At 36.6% G+C, this 18,465-nt stretch overlaps 1 protein-coding gene across 1 annotated transcript in view; it reads right to left on the reverse strand.

Moving 5' to 3' along the window:
* The window catches only part of Smp_129630 (tRNA pseudouridine synthase D, putative), a gene marked incomplete at both ends in the record, with an annotated part of 16,542 nt that extends 2,567 nt beyond the window's left edge, over positions 1 to 13,975 (reverse strand). Inside the window, 12 exons of the mRNA XM_018791562.1 lie at positions 1,243 to 1,425; positions 3,289 to 3,457; positions 8,490 to 8,635; positions 8,672 to 8,733; positions 12,795 to 12,923; positions 12,968 to 13,096; positions 13,131 to 13,208; positions 13,246 to 13,372; positions 13,415 to 13,547; positions 13,583 to 13,675; positions 13,708 to 13,795; positions 13,833 to 13,975. Of these exons, the coding sequence (XP_018645272.1) occupies positions 1,243 to 1,425; positions 3,289 to 3,457; positions 8,490 to 8,635; positions 8,672 to 8,733; positions 12,795 to 12,923; positions 12,968 to 13,096; positions 13,131 to 13,208; positions 13,246 to 13,372; positions 13,415 to 13,547; positions 13,583 to 13,675; positions 13,708 to 13,795; positions 13,833 to 13,975 (1,480 nt within the window). The remainder of the gene's footprint in view (positions 1 to 1,242; positions 1,426 to 3,288; positions 3,458 to 8,489; positions 8,636 to 8,671; positions 8,734 to 12,794; positions 12,924 to 12,967; positions 13,097 to 13,130; positions 13,209 to 13,245; positions 13,373 to 13,414; positions 13,548 to 13,582; positions 13,676 to 13,707; positions 13,796 to 13,832) is intronic.
* Positions 13,976 to 18,465: the final 4,490 nt, after the last annotated feature.

An 18,465-nucleotide genomic window follows, 5' to 3' on the forward strand; every position in this document is an offset into this window, starting at 1 on the left:
ACACGCATGACATTGATCACCACCCAGTGACCAATCAGTTGTGATTGTGAGAACATCTCACTGATTGTTATTTTTCTTAAGATCTAGTGTAAAAAATATACAAAAATAAGGATTACACAAAAAAATATTAGAGAATTCAACTTACTTAACTGAATGACTGAAATCTTTGACTGTCAAATAACCTTCTTTTAGTAATTTGGTATACCAATCGGCGCCTAAATCAATTATTGAGGATAAGCAAATAATAATTGTACGACGATTTTGGGGACTTTGTACTTGTATGAGAAAGCAGTAAAGGCTTTAGTTAAATTACTTTATGTATTCCCAGTGTTGACAGGAGTACAAAGGCAAAATTAAGCTTTTGTAAAAGTCTGAAAACTGTTCGGATCAAGAGAAGGGTATTGGATTCGCTATCACATGTTCAGAGGAAGTTGCCGATTGAGTAGGTAGGTATAAAATAAGTTATTTTTTTTATATTAGTCACGAGCCTGATGGATATATTACTTTAAAATGAGCTATTGAAACAAGGAACTTTTCAGATAATTCTTCCTCACTTAGCCCATTAATCGACATTGAAGCTCAGATAATAACACGCTGAAATAAAGGAATAAATCGATCACCAAAGATAGATCAAAAAGACAGCAACTCGACTTATAGAACTCGGTGAAATATTCCTATCACTATGACTGTCTGTCATATTTTGATCATATCCTATTATGTTTCTCTCGAACAGTCAGCATTGATGCTACTCAAAGGTCTTGTAACGTAGTATCACTTATTTTTAATATGGCAGTTATGATGAATACGAAAACCCTTACGAATAAAGATCATACTTGTTTAACAAGTTAATGTCTGTTTGAATTCAGTAGCTTAAAGAACGGGTCAGCATACCGAATGTCCGTCACTGGGCTTGGGTCTTAGTATTAACAGGTACATCCAAATGGCTAGTCTTAAATAGGACGGGACGTGCGTCTTGGATTTAACTGCTAACTACAATGACAGTATATTAATGTCAGGTAACATGCTCAAACATCTCTATTGTTCTCCAACAAAGGACAAGAACTTTATGTTTTAAGTATATATGCATCAAGGAGACTCAAATTTTGTAGGTGGTTCATTCCCGGTGTAACACGCACTAGAATCGTGGATTAGCTTTGACATAAAATACTAAATTTAATGTTCAAGCAGATATGTAAACGCTGAGTTGTATAATATAAAAAATAAATAAAAAACCTCATTTACTATGATTTTTTGGATAATGTACAGCGTAACCAGGAACAGGAAGTACAACTGAATTTAAAGGGATTTTCTCATTTTCTCCAACTACTAGTGGATGTATGAATGATAATTTAGATGATGGAAGAGAATTTGCCGATGATATTGCAGATTCGTTTGTTTCTAATACAGAATCGTCGAAGTTGATATCTAAAGTGAAAATCAAAACGTGCCAAATATTGATTTATTTTGTATTTAAAAGAAATTTATCAAGGCATAGAAACTATAATGAAGCATACAAATTTATTATTGCAACTAATTTACTAACTAATGGATCCGGTAGTTGATTATGAGCTACACTCTTTTTTTATGAAGTCCAGTGATACAAACTAGCTCCCAGCAAACTAAGTTACTTGGAACACAGTTAGTCTTTAGGATCCAGTGTTTGATCTTGTATGTTCGAAGTCACTGTGCTGAAAGATGAAAGAGGTATAAAGTGAGTTTTTGTGTATTCAATGGTATAATCAGTGAAACATCCACAAAGAATGTTTCATACAATTTGGAATAATACTGAAAAGAAAAATTAAGGGGGGGGGACCATGTATGTGACATATTAAGTGGATTAGAATAGTGATCTATTAAAAGCTTAAAGTTCAACTAAGAAAGTAGCAAAGAGAGATTTCACCAACTTGAAAAGCTTTTGCCTTGTTTTTTAGAAACAATGTTTTACAAAACCACCACCTATATATTTTAAAATTTTAGGAACTGTGTTGAAGTAAAGATGAATAGTGGCTAGCTCTAGTATTCAGGATATGCATTTCATCCTATGTACGACTCGTCTTGCATTTCAGTGTTGATAGTCACTACACAACTCAAACTTAGTACGTTTAGCTTCGGACACGCAACGCATTATTCAATGAGGTACTGAGTTCAGGGATTGATTAAAATTAATTTTTTGGTATCAACGACAAGAAAATTTAAAAACACAGATAGATAGCAAAGCATTGATCTTAAAAAGGATTTGTGAATTAAGTAGTATAAATAATTGAAACATCATTACATTTTGGTGTAACAAATCTTTTTTAAAAAAACTGAAGAAATCTTTAGAATTGTAAAAGATTTTTAAATCGTAAGGCTGAAACTTGTCAGTCATAATTTTGTTGTTGTCTTTCTCTTCCTTTTTTGTATGGTATATAATGAACACTAATTATATGCTTCTTTTTCATCTCAGATATAATTATGAATGGATGACCTTTAAAAAACGAAGTGTTTATATAAGAAAATAATAGGTGAACTATTAAATTTGATCGATTTTAGTGAAATTAATCAATTTGTTTAATACACTCCATGCTTCTGAGTTAGTAAGCTATTACTAAAGATGATTACTATGTAAACTAATAACAAAGAAATCAAAACAACAGTAGTAACAATGATATTATAAAAGGACTAAACAAAATATTGTTTTAAAAAAAAGGATGGATTTGCAGAAGAGTATGCGTGAAATAACATTGCAGGTAAATAAGATATAGGTTAAAATAAAGACTGAATGGATCTATACCACTTTGTGACTGATTCTGATTCACGTTTAACCATTGTTTATGATTATTGTATAAACTACCAACAAAGTAAGTCCGCAACCTACCAACACCGCTCAGACCATCTCTTGAATTCTTCTGATCTATTATCATGGAAACTGTGAATCTATATGTTCTCTAAAACAGTGTCGTTATAAGAATAGCAGACATTGATTGTTGGAATGTACATATCTTCGGTTAAAATCAATATAATCTTTTATTTATCTCTGTTGACGGCGACGAACAATCACCTATAATGGATTGGTTGAATTTAAGCAATGAACGACTGAGTAATAAGATAGCAATAAGGTTTTAATAAAAGTTTGACTGTAGAAGAAGTGGGTAATATAAATTGTAGTCAAGTTCCAAATTGAACTCTTATCATGCACAAGTTCGTTTTCAAAATTGATTTCTTAAACGATATCCATAAATGATGAACACTAACATTAAACAAATAGTTTTTGAAAATAAATATGTTATATGTTGACAAACAACATACCATCTTCACAATTATCTGGGGTTATTACATTCTGAACATTATAATAAAGATCACCAGGCTTTGCAAAAAGGTCACCAGGATTTTGATGAGTCATACGTAAACTTGCCACATGGTTCCATAAGAAAGATTGATAACTATGCACATAGAGTTGACGAAGGTTTCGAGGAAGCTAAAAGTGGTTATTTTTCGGAGGAAGCATAAATATGTCAACCATATATAGTAATTTATTATTAAAAAACATGAAGATTAGAAATTAAATTCATTATTCAGTCTTTTAATGCACAGATCTACACGAATCCATGTCTCCGAAATTATTCCATATGACTTGGCCAACAAAGTATGCTTATCTCAATATTCTAAGATGAACTGTCTTGGATAACTATACTAAGCTAATTATAGGACAGAACGTAAATGATATAATTACTTTATGCTAAAAGTTATTTACAGTTGGGTTTAAAATTAAAGATACAGTTTAACAACGGTAATAATTGGACTTCGATAAATCAAGTTAGGTTGTCGATCTCATTTATACATTTTATGTAGGAATTTCTCAAATCAAAATAGAATAAGATATGGTATAGGTATTACTAATTAGATATCAGATCTAATAATAATAAAATAATATTGCTCACTTGTCAAGTACAGATTTACGAACGAAGCTTTTAACTATACTACACAGATGCTCCGGTGATTATTATTGACGAATGTGTGCTCGCTCTTCCTCGTTATGCACGCAAACAACATTCAAAATTATTTGGTTACACATAAATTTATTTCATACGGCGTCATCTTTGTATTCCTCACTTTACGTGTATGTTGATTTTTCAACTAACTCAGCAACTCACTTTTATTGAACGTTATATCTTGTCTAAATGGTCTCAAGTCGCTGAATGATCGAATTAACGAATGCTACCACCGAATATGACAGATTTTGTATTACTAGCCGGAGATTTAAATGCAAACTTTAGGAGTCTAGGCAAAGAGGGGAGTCGCTTGGGTGACCACTAGGGACTCAATGGTCAGATGATGATGACGATTTCTTACAGCTTTGTAAAGGTCACAACCTAATTGAAACCAAAATCAACTTCCGGTACCGTCATCTCCAATTTGCTTACTAGAGTCCTCCTTCTGAAGACTAGGTGTAGCGAAGCCGCAATCTATAATACCAGCCATTTTCAGAGGATCACGCAAACACAGCCAACACTTGCTTAAACTTATCAGTGGATTGGTAGATATCCTTGAACCTAAATTAGTTTGATGCTTGGTTGCAACAGAAGAGCTGAATGTTCGTTTTTCGTCCCTACATTTTTGCAAAAAAACACCCCCTGCTAGTGAAGAAAGTGACTAGAATATCCCTAGTATTATTTATTTATTTAAACACATAAATATTGGTACAAGGAAGCACCAGATACATATGCTCCATACATATTCTCCCTAATAGAGGCGAAACGTCCCGCTTATAAGCACTGGGTTTCTTCTGGCTTCTTACAACCGATCGAAGCCCCTCGGTCTACTCCGGGTGACCGTGAGTATGACCACAAACGAAGGCTGTTACGCAACAAAATTTGGCAAAGCTTGCGTAAGGACCGTGAAGCCTGGTGGTCGGAACATGCTAATGAGCTGGAAGCAGCAGCTGCATCTGGTAACTGCCGGAAGCTCTTTTAACTCATCCGAGCCATTGGCAGCAAGAAGTCTGGTGTGAGTGAAACAATCTACGAGGATGACGGGATATCAATCACTAACATCTATCGACGTCTTGGACGATGGGCGGAATTCTTCGAAGGGTAGTTCAACTGGCCTGCTGCTCCGGCAACATGGACCAGACTGTCCTGCTCTCCATGGCCGGTGAAGACTGATCCACCAAATGAGGCGGAGGTCCGCAAGGAACTCCAACTCTTGAAACGCTACAAACCACCGGGCCCAGATGACTTACCTCGGGCTCTTTTTAAAGATAGTGGTGACTTTCTGGCTAAGGAATTGACTGCGTTGTTCACAAAGGTCTGGGAGCTAGAGAGTGTTCCAACATCATGGAATTAGTCGATAGTCGTCCCTATCTTTAAATAGGGTTCACGTTGTTCCTGTAACAACTATCGGGGGATAAATCTAGTTCCGATTGCGTCCAAACTGTTGGCTTCTGCCATTCTTCGTAGATTGTTTAAAACCCGAGAACGATTGACTCGCGAGGAGCAGGCTGGTTTTCGTTCTGGTCGAGGATGCATTGATCATATCTTCATCCTACGCCAAATGTTAGAACACCGTCATACTTATCACAGGCCAACAATCGTAGTGTTTCTTGATATGAGGGCCGCCTTCGATTCGTTGGACAGCACTGCTCTCTGGGATTGTCTATTGAAGAAGAGTGTGCCTGAGGAGTTTATTAACATCTTAAAGGCCCTGTATACAAACACCTCAGGCAGAGTGGGGGCATATAACCACCTTTCTCCATTGTTCCATTCAAGCAGTGGGGTTAGACAGGGTTGCCCAATCTCACCATTCCTCTTCAACTTTGCCATCGATGACATTCCGGAAACATCTCTGATAGATATAGGTAATGGCGGTGTGGATCTGCTGCCTAGAGAACGACCTCTCGACCTCGAGTATGCGGATGATATTGTCTTACTGTGCGTTAATGTCCAAGCCATGCAATCCACACTTAATCAGTTGGCAATCAGTGTTCGTAGGTATGGTATGTGCTTTGAACCTTCTAAATGCAAAGTACTTTGCAAGACTGGCAGGACCTTGATCTTTCACTCACCCTGGGTAGTGAGCAGGTAGAGGTAGGTGAGCAGTCCGTGTATCTGGGTAGCTGCATAAGTGTTAGTGGTGGCGTGAGTGATAAGATCGATGCACGTATAGTGAAAGCCAGAGCGGCTTATGCTAATCTGGGCCATCTTTGACGCCTTCGTGATGTTAGTCTGGCTGTAAAAGGTCGGATTTACAACGCGTCGGTGAGAGCAGTTTTGCTCTATGCTTGTGAAACCTGGCCTCTCAGAGTTGAGGATGTTAGATGACCCCCTGTGTTTGATCATCGTTGTCTCCAAAGGATTGCTGACATCCAGTGGCAACACCATGTTAGTAATGCAGAGGTTCGGCATCGTGTGTTCGGGCGCAGAGACGACAACCCAATTGGTGTCACTATCTTGAAACACCGACTTCGGTGGCTTGGACATGTTCTACGAATACCGTCCCATAGAATTCCACGTCGTGCATTATTTGCCGACGCTGGGACTGGTTGGAAAAAGCGGAGAGGTGGTCGGTGTATGACATGGTGTCGTGGTATGAAAGAAAGCTGTACGCGACTAGCTTTTGTTGGTCCTTCCCGACTCCCTGGTTGGGATCCTTAGATGTTGCAACACAATGTCTAAAGACGTTATCAGATATGGCTCAGAATAGAAACCAGTGGCGATCCTGCTGTAACCTTCTTTTACTTTTTGCATAAAGATTGGTTGTAACTTCCTTAACTGAAAGAATTCTTCTGGTTGTACATTTCAGTTTCCCTCACTATTACTTTATATATATATATATATATATATATATATATATATATATATGCGTCTTACCCCTTTCTCTTTCCATTTTCATTGTTTTGTGTGGCGCATATATATCTGGTGCCCCATTGCATCAATATTTATGTGTTTAAATAAAATAAAAACAGAGGCTTCAAACACATGGGCACATGTGAGTGTTTCTGGAGGGAGAGTGAATTCTCTTCACTTTCAATTATACCAGGGCATTTAAGAAACCAAGGCTCCCAATTAAACTGTTGCGTAAAATTTCATTTTTAAGTAAATATGAAAGCAGCATATAATGAATTTTTTAGTGGAATCTCCTTATAAAATTTCACACTGGTTTTTGCATCTTTATGCAGTGAAATTGTTTGTACTACACCATTCAGCGCAATCAATATTCTCCATGATATTAGGTTGTGATTCAACCAAAGAAAAATCAAGATGGCAAAAGTTCTAGGTCAACGCCTAGTATAACTGGTGTTTACAATACTGTGAACATTGTGTACTATTACTATCGCTACTCCAACAATTACATTTTTAGCACGTGATATCCGCGTACATGCAAACAGAAAAGAAAGAAACTTCTTCATTTCGCTAATTTAATATAAACTTTTATAATTAATAGATTAAAGGGTCATTAAAATGTTGTGCGGTATGGACACTAATTAGGAAACAAGTCATTTATTAGTATAAAAATCAAAATGCAGTACACATTACCTGCTTGCTACTAATTGATGAAAAAAAATTAACTTTTCTGAAACTTATTGTATGATTGATTAAATGCAACTTATTTACTAAGTAAGGGTGTACGAGCTCTGCTTCGAGCAATATCTTGGTTGTGCGACGGCTTATAGCACTAATCGGCTACAACAGAAGAACTAGGTGGAGACAAGCCTTATTTACCCAAACCAATCATAGCTTTAAGTACAGTTACTATCTTGAATGAGTATGCTATAGGAAGTAGTGCAAATAAAAGGAAAACCTTAATTTATATTGTCAGTTAACGTAAATCTTGCTACAAAAAGTTAGTTGCTTGTGATACTGATGAATAGAAAAGGTTTCCTGTTTAGTGCTAACTAATGAACCCTCAGAATTCTCTTTCAGTGATTTGGTTTTCGCTGTTTTGGAAACAAACATGTTTTAACCTTTTTAATGTAGAATTAAAGACCTATAGCAATTAAAACCTAATGCATTTTAATTCTGGTTTTTTTTTGTTTTCTAATCTTTCAGTCCAAACTGAATTTGAATACTTACTCACAAATGTGGCCTCATCAGAATAAGTTTATAGATCCTTCATAAAATAATTTGATCTATTTTTACAGGACGATAAAAAAGCGTGAAAGCTGTATTTTAAGGTCTTTCAGCATGAGACTACTTAAAATGAGTGCTCTGTTGCACCACAAATTTATATGGAGACTATACGTCGAACTAAATTCTTAATATTATGAGATGAACACATTCAGTGTTAATCTGTAGTTGGAAAATCTAGGCTAGAAATAAATTTTGGCAATAAAAGGGATGACAGTGTTTAAAGAATTAGAATCTCAATCTAATACTAAAAGCCACATATCCAGGGACATAAATAACTGTTCATAAAGTTAGTAGGTAAGTGCTTTTATAACTTAGCATAGATAAACAGAAATCATAGTTTGATTAAAAGGTATCATTTTATTGTAATCTACAGAGACTTACCATTTGAATGGCCTTCAAAGTTTTGCCATACTTTGCAATACCTAACAGTAAAGTCTTTTCTATACCCAATGGACAATCGTCGGCACAACCCTTTGCATCGCCGGATTGTAAGAATTTTTCTTTGACTTTTCTAAGAAAAGGTAAGTCTAAGATAATATTATGTAAAGTACAGCATACATTACCTGCATAAGTTGGTTTTAAGATAAGATCAATAGCGTCCGCCCATTTTGAACGAATAAGATATCTAATCAATAAGGGGCGCAATAATAATAACAATAATAGGAATAATTATTTATACAGAAATATCACATAAAATAATAAACATGAATGCATAACTAAGGATGAGAAAAATTGTCTTGCGAGAGAGTGAAAACTAGGATAAAGGGGAAGAGATAAAATCGGAACTAAGAGTGAAACAACACCAATGTGGCCCAAGATAAACAGGCTGGATGGACCTTTTTTGTACACATAAGTTAGGCTTCTTGAAATCGATTCCAATTACTTCAGCTATACGGAGTAAGTATAATTTTGCGCCTTTTAATAAATTACCAGGAACTTGATGTATAACTGAGAAAATATTTTCAATTTTGATGGTATGCACGTAATCAATTAGGTGAGAAATGACACTAAAATTAAAAACACGAAATTCAGCGAAGGGATCTCTTTTCGACGAGTACAACCGTATATATGTGAAAACTTTTTGTTAAGGTACTAGTTCCATGAGGAAATGTGAACAAGGAATAACCAAGATAATGTAATAGAAAGATTATAATACTAGTTTACGTAATACGAATAATAACATTAGACTACCAGTTCACCTGATCTTGTAGAGCGAGGTACAATGACCGTAGCCAGCGCTCGCTTTCGACTAGGATGTAGGAACATGTCCCAGTATGGTTCCATAAAGGTGAGATGAAAGCAGTTAGGAGTTCCAGACTTGAAAATTTAATCGACTGTAATCATTTCACTGATCCACAGTTTGATTTTAAGGTTGTATATACGATTAGTCCAAATCTACCCTAAATCTTTTCGTATCAAACCCCCAAGAGGAACCGAAGCTGTTACCATCTCATGAGCTCAAGCCAGAACTATGCGCACAAAACAGGTAGGTCTTATTGTTACCTTGGCCTTAATTATTATTATTACTGCATTTCATTCTTTACTTACGTCTCATATTCCCATTATTTTATTCATAATTGCTCTGTGATATCACTTCATTTATTTCGCACCTCTATTACCTTTAGTTACCGACTATTATTGTAACAAGAACATTTTAATCATTTCACTACATTTACGTTATAATTCGCTGCTAACTTATTAAGCCTAATGTTATTATTCGCATTACGCAGACTACCATTATAATCTTTCTATTACATTATCTTGGCTATTCCTTGTTCACATTTCCTCATGGAACTAGTACTTTAACCAAGAGTTGTCACATATCTACGGTTGTAAAGCTTGATAATAAATTCATCGAAAAGAGATCCCTTCGCTGAACTTTGTGTTTTTAATGTTCTAGTGGGAATTATCTGTCAATTAAAGAAATGATACTAACAGTAGATTGAGTAACGACTTTTCCTAATCATGACTGTACGTGTTTACGATCACGTAGGGATAAGAATCTTTGAGTACGACCAATGCTACTAGCCTCACAGGAACAGTTAAACTGATAGGCAGGTATAGATGAATCCATCTTTGGTATCGTATCCTTAATTTGCCGGGTAAGTATTGACTTCGTTGGGAAAGTTACGTGTAATTTAAAGGTACTAACATGTCGAATAACCAGATGCATTTAGACAACTTATAGAACCTTACTCGATATATTACCTATGCAATTAAGTTTTAAGTGTAGTTTTCTTTTTAACTGTGAAAGTCCATGTCTTCCTTTTAGGTTCTATAATGTATTCTTTTGTGAAATTACTACAGTATCCATTTTGTAGTAGCGACACCATTAGTTTGTTTTATTCTTGGATTATATTATCCTTAGAGTACTTTTTGAATTCTGTGACCTAGAGATTTAAATAGATTGATTTTATGCTGCAAAGCTATGAAGCTGGGGAAGCGAATACGTTGTTCCGTCTAAGATCTTTTTCTAAAGTCATTTATTTGCACCGAACTGTTAGTCTTCTTTATTCAATCCAGCTACTTCTGTTACCAAGTATTCTACAGATACTAAAACACTTAAGTGATCCCCAAATCAGAACACAGCGAGGACAGGAACGTAATAATATTCTACAGCAAACCAAACTGAATGGAAACAAATTACAATAAGAAAAATATTACTATATTTATTACTGATACACAGGAATATTCTAAAGTCTTCTCCATTTATCTAGTGGTGCTGATCGACTGAAAATGTGTTATAACTTGTGGCCGAGTGGATGCCTTGTTAACATATGACGTGATAGGACCGCCAATCAGAGAGCAGCGAATTATCGATTGGAACAGTGACACACGAAAACCGTACGAGCAGTCTAGAGTGCTTATCGGTCCTGCTTCTGCCTAGCCCAGCCAGTTAAGTCCAGAACACCAATCACAGCCTCTGCGGTATGAATCCTTATATTTCAAACAGACTGACCACATCGCACCAATAAAATAGAAAATAACATTTGTATAAGATTCAGCCGAATGGGAGGCAGTAATTATTAGACTAGGGATAACTCAAGAATGGTGAATCGTATAACAATAGTTTATAGTTCAAAATAAAGCTCATGATAAGGGTAACATGAATATGAATAGTTTAGTTATTTTGCAATTATACGATAAAAAATATATGCATAATATTGGTCCATAAATGGATCCCAAAGTTACCTATTAGTGGAATATAGATTGGATTAAGCATATTTTATGCATGATGGTGTTGCTGCGCGCTGATTGGTTAATTTTAAACCGATCAGCCCGAGCATATTATTGCAGAAAAATCTATAAGCTTCTTATGCATATACTATAAATATATGAACGATATTTAAACTATTGATTGCTGATGGCTGATTGCGGAATTGCTGTTCACATACCATTATTATTTTGAATACAATTTGATTCCTGTTCAACGTGTTCTGATTTGGGGTCTTGTCGAGTGTTCATCGTATAAGAATACTAAGCAATAGGAATAGCTGGGTCGTTTATATAGCAAAAATACAATTATAACATTACCATTCACTATTGTTATCGGGACACAACAAAATGGTCCAATCAGTGTGCTCCAGCATAGTCCTGAATGGAATATGCTCTGAACCGATTTGTATCCTTTCAATACGAACCATTCGACCTTTCAGAGAGAAGGATATCAATAAATTCTACCTAATTATAGCACTTCTTCACATGTAGAACTAATCTAAGGGTGTGGATTATTAAATTTTCCTAATAGTTCTCGTAGGTTGACCGTCTTACCACATATAATTAGCTTGTCATCTACGTAACGGCAGTAGAATTCTACCTCACTACGAGTATCATATAGTGGTCTATTTTTCAGTCTGGTTAAAAAAAATATGGGAGAATATTATACCGAGGGGAGATCTCGTTGTTATCCCATCTATCTCTTTAGGGTTCGTTATTAAATACGAAGTGGCTATTCGTTATCTATTTAAACAGAAGTTCTTTCACATTATATTTGTATCGGTACCATTTTGAATTAGTGAAAGACAGAGTAAATTATAATCGCTATTTAATCTCTTGATATCTATCATTCATATGCGTCGAAGAACAGTTAAACATTCTTTTTATATTTATTCTCGAAATTCATTCATATTACTTGAAATAATAATTGCTTATAAAAAAATTACCCAAATCTTTTACAGTACGACTCATGAAGTTTATTGAACATAAGAGATTGTGAAATGTTTCGATAATTACCGTCATAAAACTTGGTAGCTATCTTATAGCCTTGAACATGATACAAGTTTTGCGGTTATAATGGGACAAAAACTGACTACTGTTCAAAGTCTTAAAATCATTGAGAATTTTTTGTTTCACATCTTAGTTTATAAAAAAAAAGAAAAATATATTCGTGATTGTATGGCTAACAGTTTAGTCATTTTGGCTGTTATTCAGTTGAGGACTGTCAGGGAAGTAATCAAGTCAGTAAAGTTCGTCACGTTACCGGTTACTGTTGAATAATCTTGTACTATTTCCCATCAACTACTAATGTTGGCATTCAAATTGTGGACTTCTGCTATATATATATATATATATATATATATATATATATTTGAACGGCTGATTAATACCACTAGGTCTCAGGGAAATTTGGATCGAATAGGTTAACAAATAGATATTTATGAGACAGAATGATTAAATCAATCATACTTTCCAATTTCGAAACTTTTGGATTTGGAAGAATGACCAAATCTTTGGAGACCGTAATAGTTTACAAAACCAGTACTTTTCCAAGCCCCAACTGCAGTTTCAATGACGGATCTTGGTGCACACACCGATCTACAAACGGAAAAGCAGTATTGCCATGAAGTCGATAGACTAACCTTAGCACAACTACAAACTGATTTCCATCTAAATCTCCGAGAAACAGAGGAGAAGAAACGTATGAAAAATTGCCTAAACGTAAGCCATGAAGCCGTGTATTCAGTAATGATAGCGTTTTCGAATTTATACTACATGAAAATCATTTATTCGAATAAATTTTACCCTTTCGCTGTAACAAACTGTGTGGTAATTGCTCGACGATCTTTTGTGCCAGCAAATGAAAATGTACTGGGTCCAACACTTCAAAATCAAAGGAGAGTAATCAGACAAAACATACTGAAGGAAACGACTGAGAACTTGGATAGCACTAAGTGTGTCTTTACCCTCCTTGTAAAGTACAAAATGGCAATATGGTGCACTTTTAGACATACCATTGGCTCTTCTGGATTGTCGTGAACCTTTGGCTGAAAGCGATATCAATAATAATTGTGATTTTAGAAACTAACCTTCAGGATGGTCTTTTCGATGTACAACAATCATATTTTCATTGCCCTCTTGTGATGTTGTGCTTTCAAGTGATGGGAACAATGCACGTATTGCTTGGTGGATCTGTGTTCTGTCTGCTTTATTATCTGGTGCCTGATTTTTTTAATGATCTCAAATGACTAGGGTACTTTAATTTTTAATACTTCAATATCACCACGGCTCAAGTTTTGAAGTCCAGACAAATGAACTTCAAGTTTCTTTTCCATAATAAAATCATTAGCCTAGTATATAAATAAGTGTTTCTAAAAGTTACTTCAGGAGTAGGATCCGGAATTGGTGTTAAATCAGTAAGCCTTGCATAATTTTGACCTCTAAATTCACGAACAATAAAGTCTTCCCATCTGTATGAATATATGAAGTGTTCAAAATCAAACATACCTATTTTTCAGCGTTGCCTCGAACCCTTCAACTAAAGGCTGTACGAACGTACTGATTCCAACTTCGCTGGGTTGAAGGATATCCACTTCATTGTCAGCACTGTCAGTTTCCAGAGAACATAATTTAGGGCGCTTAGGGTCCATAAGTAGATCAGATCTAAAATAACAGCTTTGGTAACCAATTTTTGGCAAAACAAGATTACAATAATTGAGGAAAATATTAATTAGAATCTGTTTGAGTTTTATGAACATGTTATTATTAAAGAGTTTGAAACTAAATATTAACACTATCTATTGGAGCGATTTGCTGACATTTTATTAAAAGACGAGTATATGTAAGACTCTTCATACATCTTAAGTTTTATAGAAAGACACGCCATGAATAACTTAAAGTATTCAAATAACATTGTTTTCCTGAATAAAACTAGAAAATCAGCTACACGCAGCGAAAAACCTGCCACATACGTGATTTGACTCAATTAGCCACTCCAAATTAGCACTGTTAGATGAGGTTATCAAGACAAATTTTGGACCAAAAGTAGTACCAGTGACAGTCCCAACCGTTGCTGCCACCTTGATGTGGTGGTCAGGCTTGTCTATCGTAATGAACCAATCGAACTACACAGGCTGGAACCATCGTTCCTCAAAGTCCTACCATACCGGACAAGTCGATCCGAGGGCGAAGTCGTATTACTGACTCTACAGATGTATGATGGCAGCAAGATGTTTCCTTCAGCCAACCAGCATAACAGCGATGCTTCCTTCCCACAAGGAGGGGTGGGGTTAGAAAAGGTCGACCCTAAAAAATGTACACCTCGCCTTATCTCATAAATTTTCATCTTTGGAGGTCACGTCCCAACAAGTACGGAGCTAACACGAAAATTACTCACAAAAAGGTCGTGTGTGGTTGGCCTCAAGCAGTTGTCTCTTGGGAACAGTAGTCATACTCTCAGGCCACTAAGATCACCTCCAACCCAATTTCCTTTTTAGGTACCTCAAGAAATACCCTTCCACCGTGTGGGCGACCGGGAAGTGATAACCGCCCTTATACCTCTAACAGCACTCAAGATCACTGTATTCATAATCAATCTCCCTCTTCAATTTCTATTATTCCTCCTACCTCGATTCTCAACTCTAAACTTCCTTTTTTAACTTCCTCCTCAAGTGTCACCATGGCTAACGATTCTAGTGCGCGAAACACTGTCCCAGATCTACTGAAACCTTGCTCTAAACTGCACATTGGAGCCTTCAACGTACGCACCCTGTATCAAATCGGCCAGCAGGTCTCCTTGGCTAAAACCCTAGAATCTCGTACCATTGATGTATGTTGTGTCTTCAAAACGCACATACAGGATCCTAGTGTGGTCATTCACTTGACCTCACCTCACCAAAACGGAGAGCCGACGAGATACACCCTCCGTTTATCTGGCGACCCAATGGCTAGTTCTCGTGAACTGGTGGTTGTAGGCATAGCACTGAGTACAAGGGCAGAACAAACACTATTAGAATGGATCCCCGTTAACAGTCACCTATGTGCTTTCCGGCTCCGTAAGAACTCGGAAGGATAGGAACATACGTCGTCAGAAGTACATAAACCTTGTGAATAATTTTTACTCGAACACTACCAGTCGAGTCAGAGCTTCTGGCGAACTGTCATCTGACTTTACAACCTCAAGTGGTGTCCGACAAGGCTGTTCACTATCTCAATTTTTGTTCAAATGCATCATAGACCTACTGCTGGAAATATCGCTCTCGTCGACTGAATTTTCAGGCATTGATCTCCTACTTAGAATACGCAGATGATATAATCCTGTTTGATGAAGATGCTGACAAAATGCAGTCTTTTGATAGCACTGAGTAACAATGCAAAGATGCTTGGAATGCGTTTCTCCCCATCTAAATGTAAATTGTTACTCCAGGACTGGTCTGCGTCAACACCTGAACTAAGGATAGGGGGTGAAGTAGTCGGACGCGTCGACAACTTCAGTTATCTTGGAAGTCTGATCAGCCCTAATGGGTTGGTGTTTGACGAAATCTCAGCACGGATTCAGAAAGCTCGCTTGACTTCTGCCAACTTACAACACCTATGACAAAGGCGAGATATCTGTCTATCAATTAAGGGACGAGTATACTGAGCAACAGTTTGCTCTGTTCCACTTTATGGCTGCGAAACGTGGCCGTTAGGAGTAGAAGATACTCGTAAGTTACCAGTATTTGGTCACAGATGTATTAGAAATATTGCTCACATCTGCTGGGTAAGTAATAGTGAGGTTAGACACTGTGTATCAAGGAATGATGGTAAATCAGTTGATGTGGTTGTCAAGCTTCATCGACTGAGATGGTTGGGCCACGTGTTATGTATGCCTGAACACCATTTACCACGATGCGCAATGCTGACTAGTGCTGGGGATGGTTGGAAAAGAGTTAGGAGCGGCCAAACCATAACGTGGCATCAGTGTTTGAAGTCACTAACTTCTATTCTTAGCCATGTTCGTAGATGCAGACTACTTGGTTGGGGTCCGCGTGACAATTGTAACCAATGGTTGGAGACTGGGTGAAATGGCTCAGAATCGACCACAATGGCGTATGTGTATACACTCTTTGTCTTCCCTCAAACCATGAGATTAAAATTACTTCATACCTTTATTTCTACAAACCGATTTTTTTCTTCCTGGATTATATCCTTATACACAATATTCTATATATTACTACCATTGAAGTAACTACTTCCATAAATTAAGTGTACAGAATGATTTAAAACTCAGAATCTGAGTGTTCTAACAACTTCAATCAAATATTTTTTTCATAAAAATGTTAGAATGGACCATGTAAAAGAAGTGTACCCACTCTCATTTTTTGGTGTTGTATAATATATTTTTACTCCATACTAACTGTTTTCTAATTGGCTAATATTTTTCAAGGTCACTTAAGATTCTTTCAAAGGTCGTCCATAAATTATATTGTCGCCCCACTATCAGAGGGGCTATCAGCTATGCTAGTTGTAGTTGCTCAGGAACATCAGGAGCTTCAAAATCTAGCGACATTTAGTGCTGGATTGATTTAGTATAATTTGCAGTTCTTAACGCACTTCTTAGTGCTAAGCATATAATTTCAGCATACCTAAAACACGCCGGAACGTACCAATACCCAAAAATAAACCGCGCAACGAACCTCAAAGTTCGTTTAGCATAATTGGAGCACTACTTGTACCATAGCCGCAGATCATAGACAACAAGCAACATGTTAGTTATTCCTTCTTTCAAGTAATGAAATGATTTACGAACAGCCCACAAGGCTTTCGAAGCGACAGACTTGGAACTACTCATGGTTTCGAGGTCGTTGCTCATTCTGACTCCTAAGTTTCTATAGTCCATTAATCCAGGTAACACAACTCCATACTCACTTATCTTTATCATCACACTCTTGTTACAGTTAAATTCTAATGACCACCTACTAATCCATTCAACCAGTGAATTTAGCTCATTCTATAGTATTATTCTATCGGACCCCTTTTATAAGACTCCAAATCTATATGTCTTCTGCAAAGAGTAGAACAGATCACTTAGCTGCAGTTTGAGAGTCATTCACATAAAGTCAAAAGAAGAAGACCGAGGAAAGTTCTTTGAGGAACTCCCCTTTTTACATATTCCCATGTTGGCAGAGACCCATTTCAAGCATGATAGGCCTTTCCTAAAACTATGCTTTCCCCTGGATAGAAAATTATCCACTTCCACATATATTATAGTTTAAGATAGACATTCGAGTGATCTTTTCGATTAGTTACTAACTAAGGCTCTACTCCTCGCTTTGTAAACAGGACTGATTATTGCATCCTTCAGGTCTCTTTGTAGTTTAGACTGCCACAAAAACATGTCAAACAGTATTACCAGGGGATCAGTACATACATCCTCCAGAGCTTTCATAGTTTCAAAATAAATATTGTTAGGATCACTAAACGTAACCGGTTTGAGATGTTGAAGTAAACGTATGACAATCCCTTTCTTAATAACCACAACACCCATCGACAAGCTGCAATTATCACGAATATTAATGGTCTTTCACCATCACCACTTCATTAAAATATTCCGATAAGCTTCAACTTTCACAACACCATTTCTTACTAATACCAATGGATTTTCCTGTACCAAATGTGGTGGGATCCAATCACTTCTCTAAGGTCACCTCTTTATATACGAGAACGGACTTTTAGGACCCCTTTCATATTTCCTAGACGTTTGCTTTTCTTAGCAATATCCAACCTCATCTATCAACGCTTTGCAAGCATTCCTAGTCTTACAATAAATTGATCTGTACTGTTTAGAACCTGTAAGGATAAACACACTCCAGTACTATTTCCACACTCAACATGTTTCTTGATCGCTTTAATTATACGCGGTGAGCATTCGTTCCGTCTGTGTGGTGCTATGAATGGTATAAACAGGGACATAAGAAAGTCAGGTGCGCATTTTCTTACAAACCACGCTTCTTCAACTGGTGGGCTAGTATTTACCGATCAGTTGGTTGTTGCAGCGCACTCATGTATTTCTGTTCCATTTGCTCTCTACATCTTCGGGAGAGGTCCAACCTCATTGTGTACTATGTCACTGGCTCATAAGCTGAGTGACAAAACAACA

The sequence above is a fragment of the Schistosoma mansoni genome (genome assembly GCF_000237925.1).
Source record: "Schistosoma mansoni, WGS project CABG00000000 data, chromosome 2 unplaced supercontig 0120, strain Puerto Rico, whole genome shotgun sequence".
NCBI classification, from domain to species: Eukaryota; Metazoa; Platyhelminthes; class Trematoda; order Strigeidida; family Schistosomatidae; genus Schistosoma; species Schistosoma mansoni.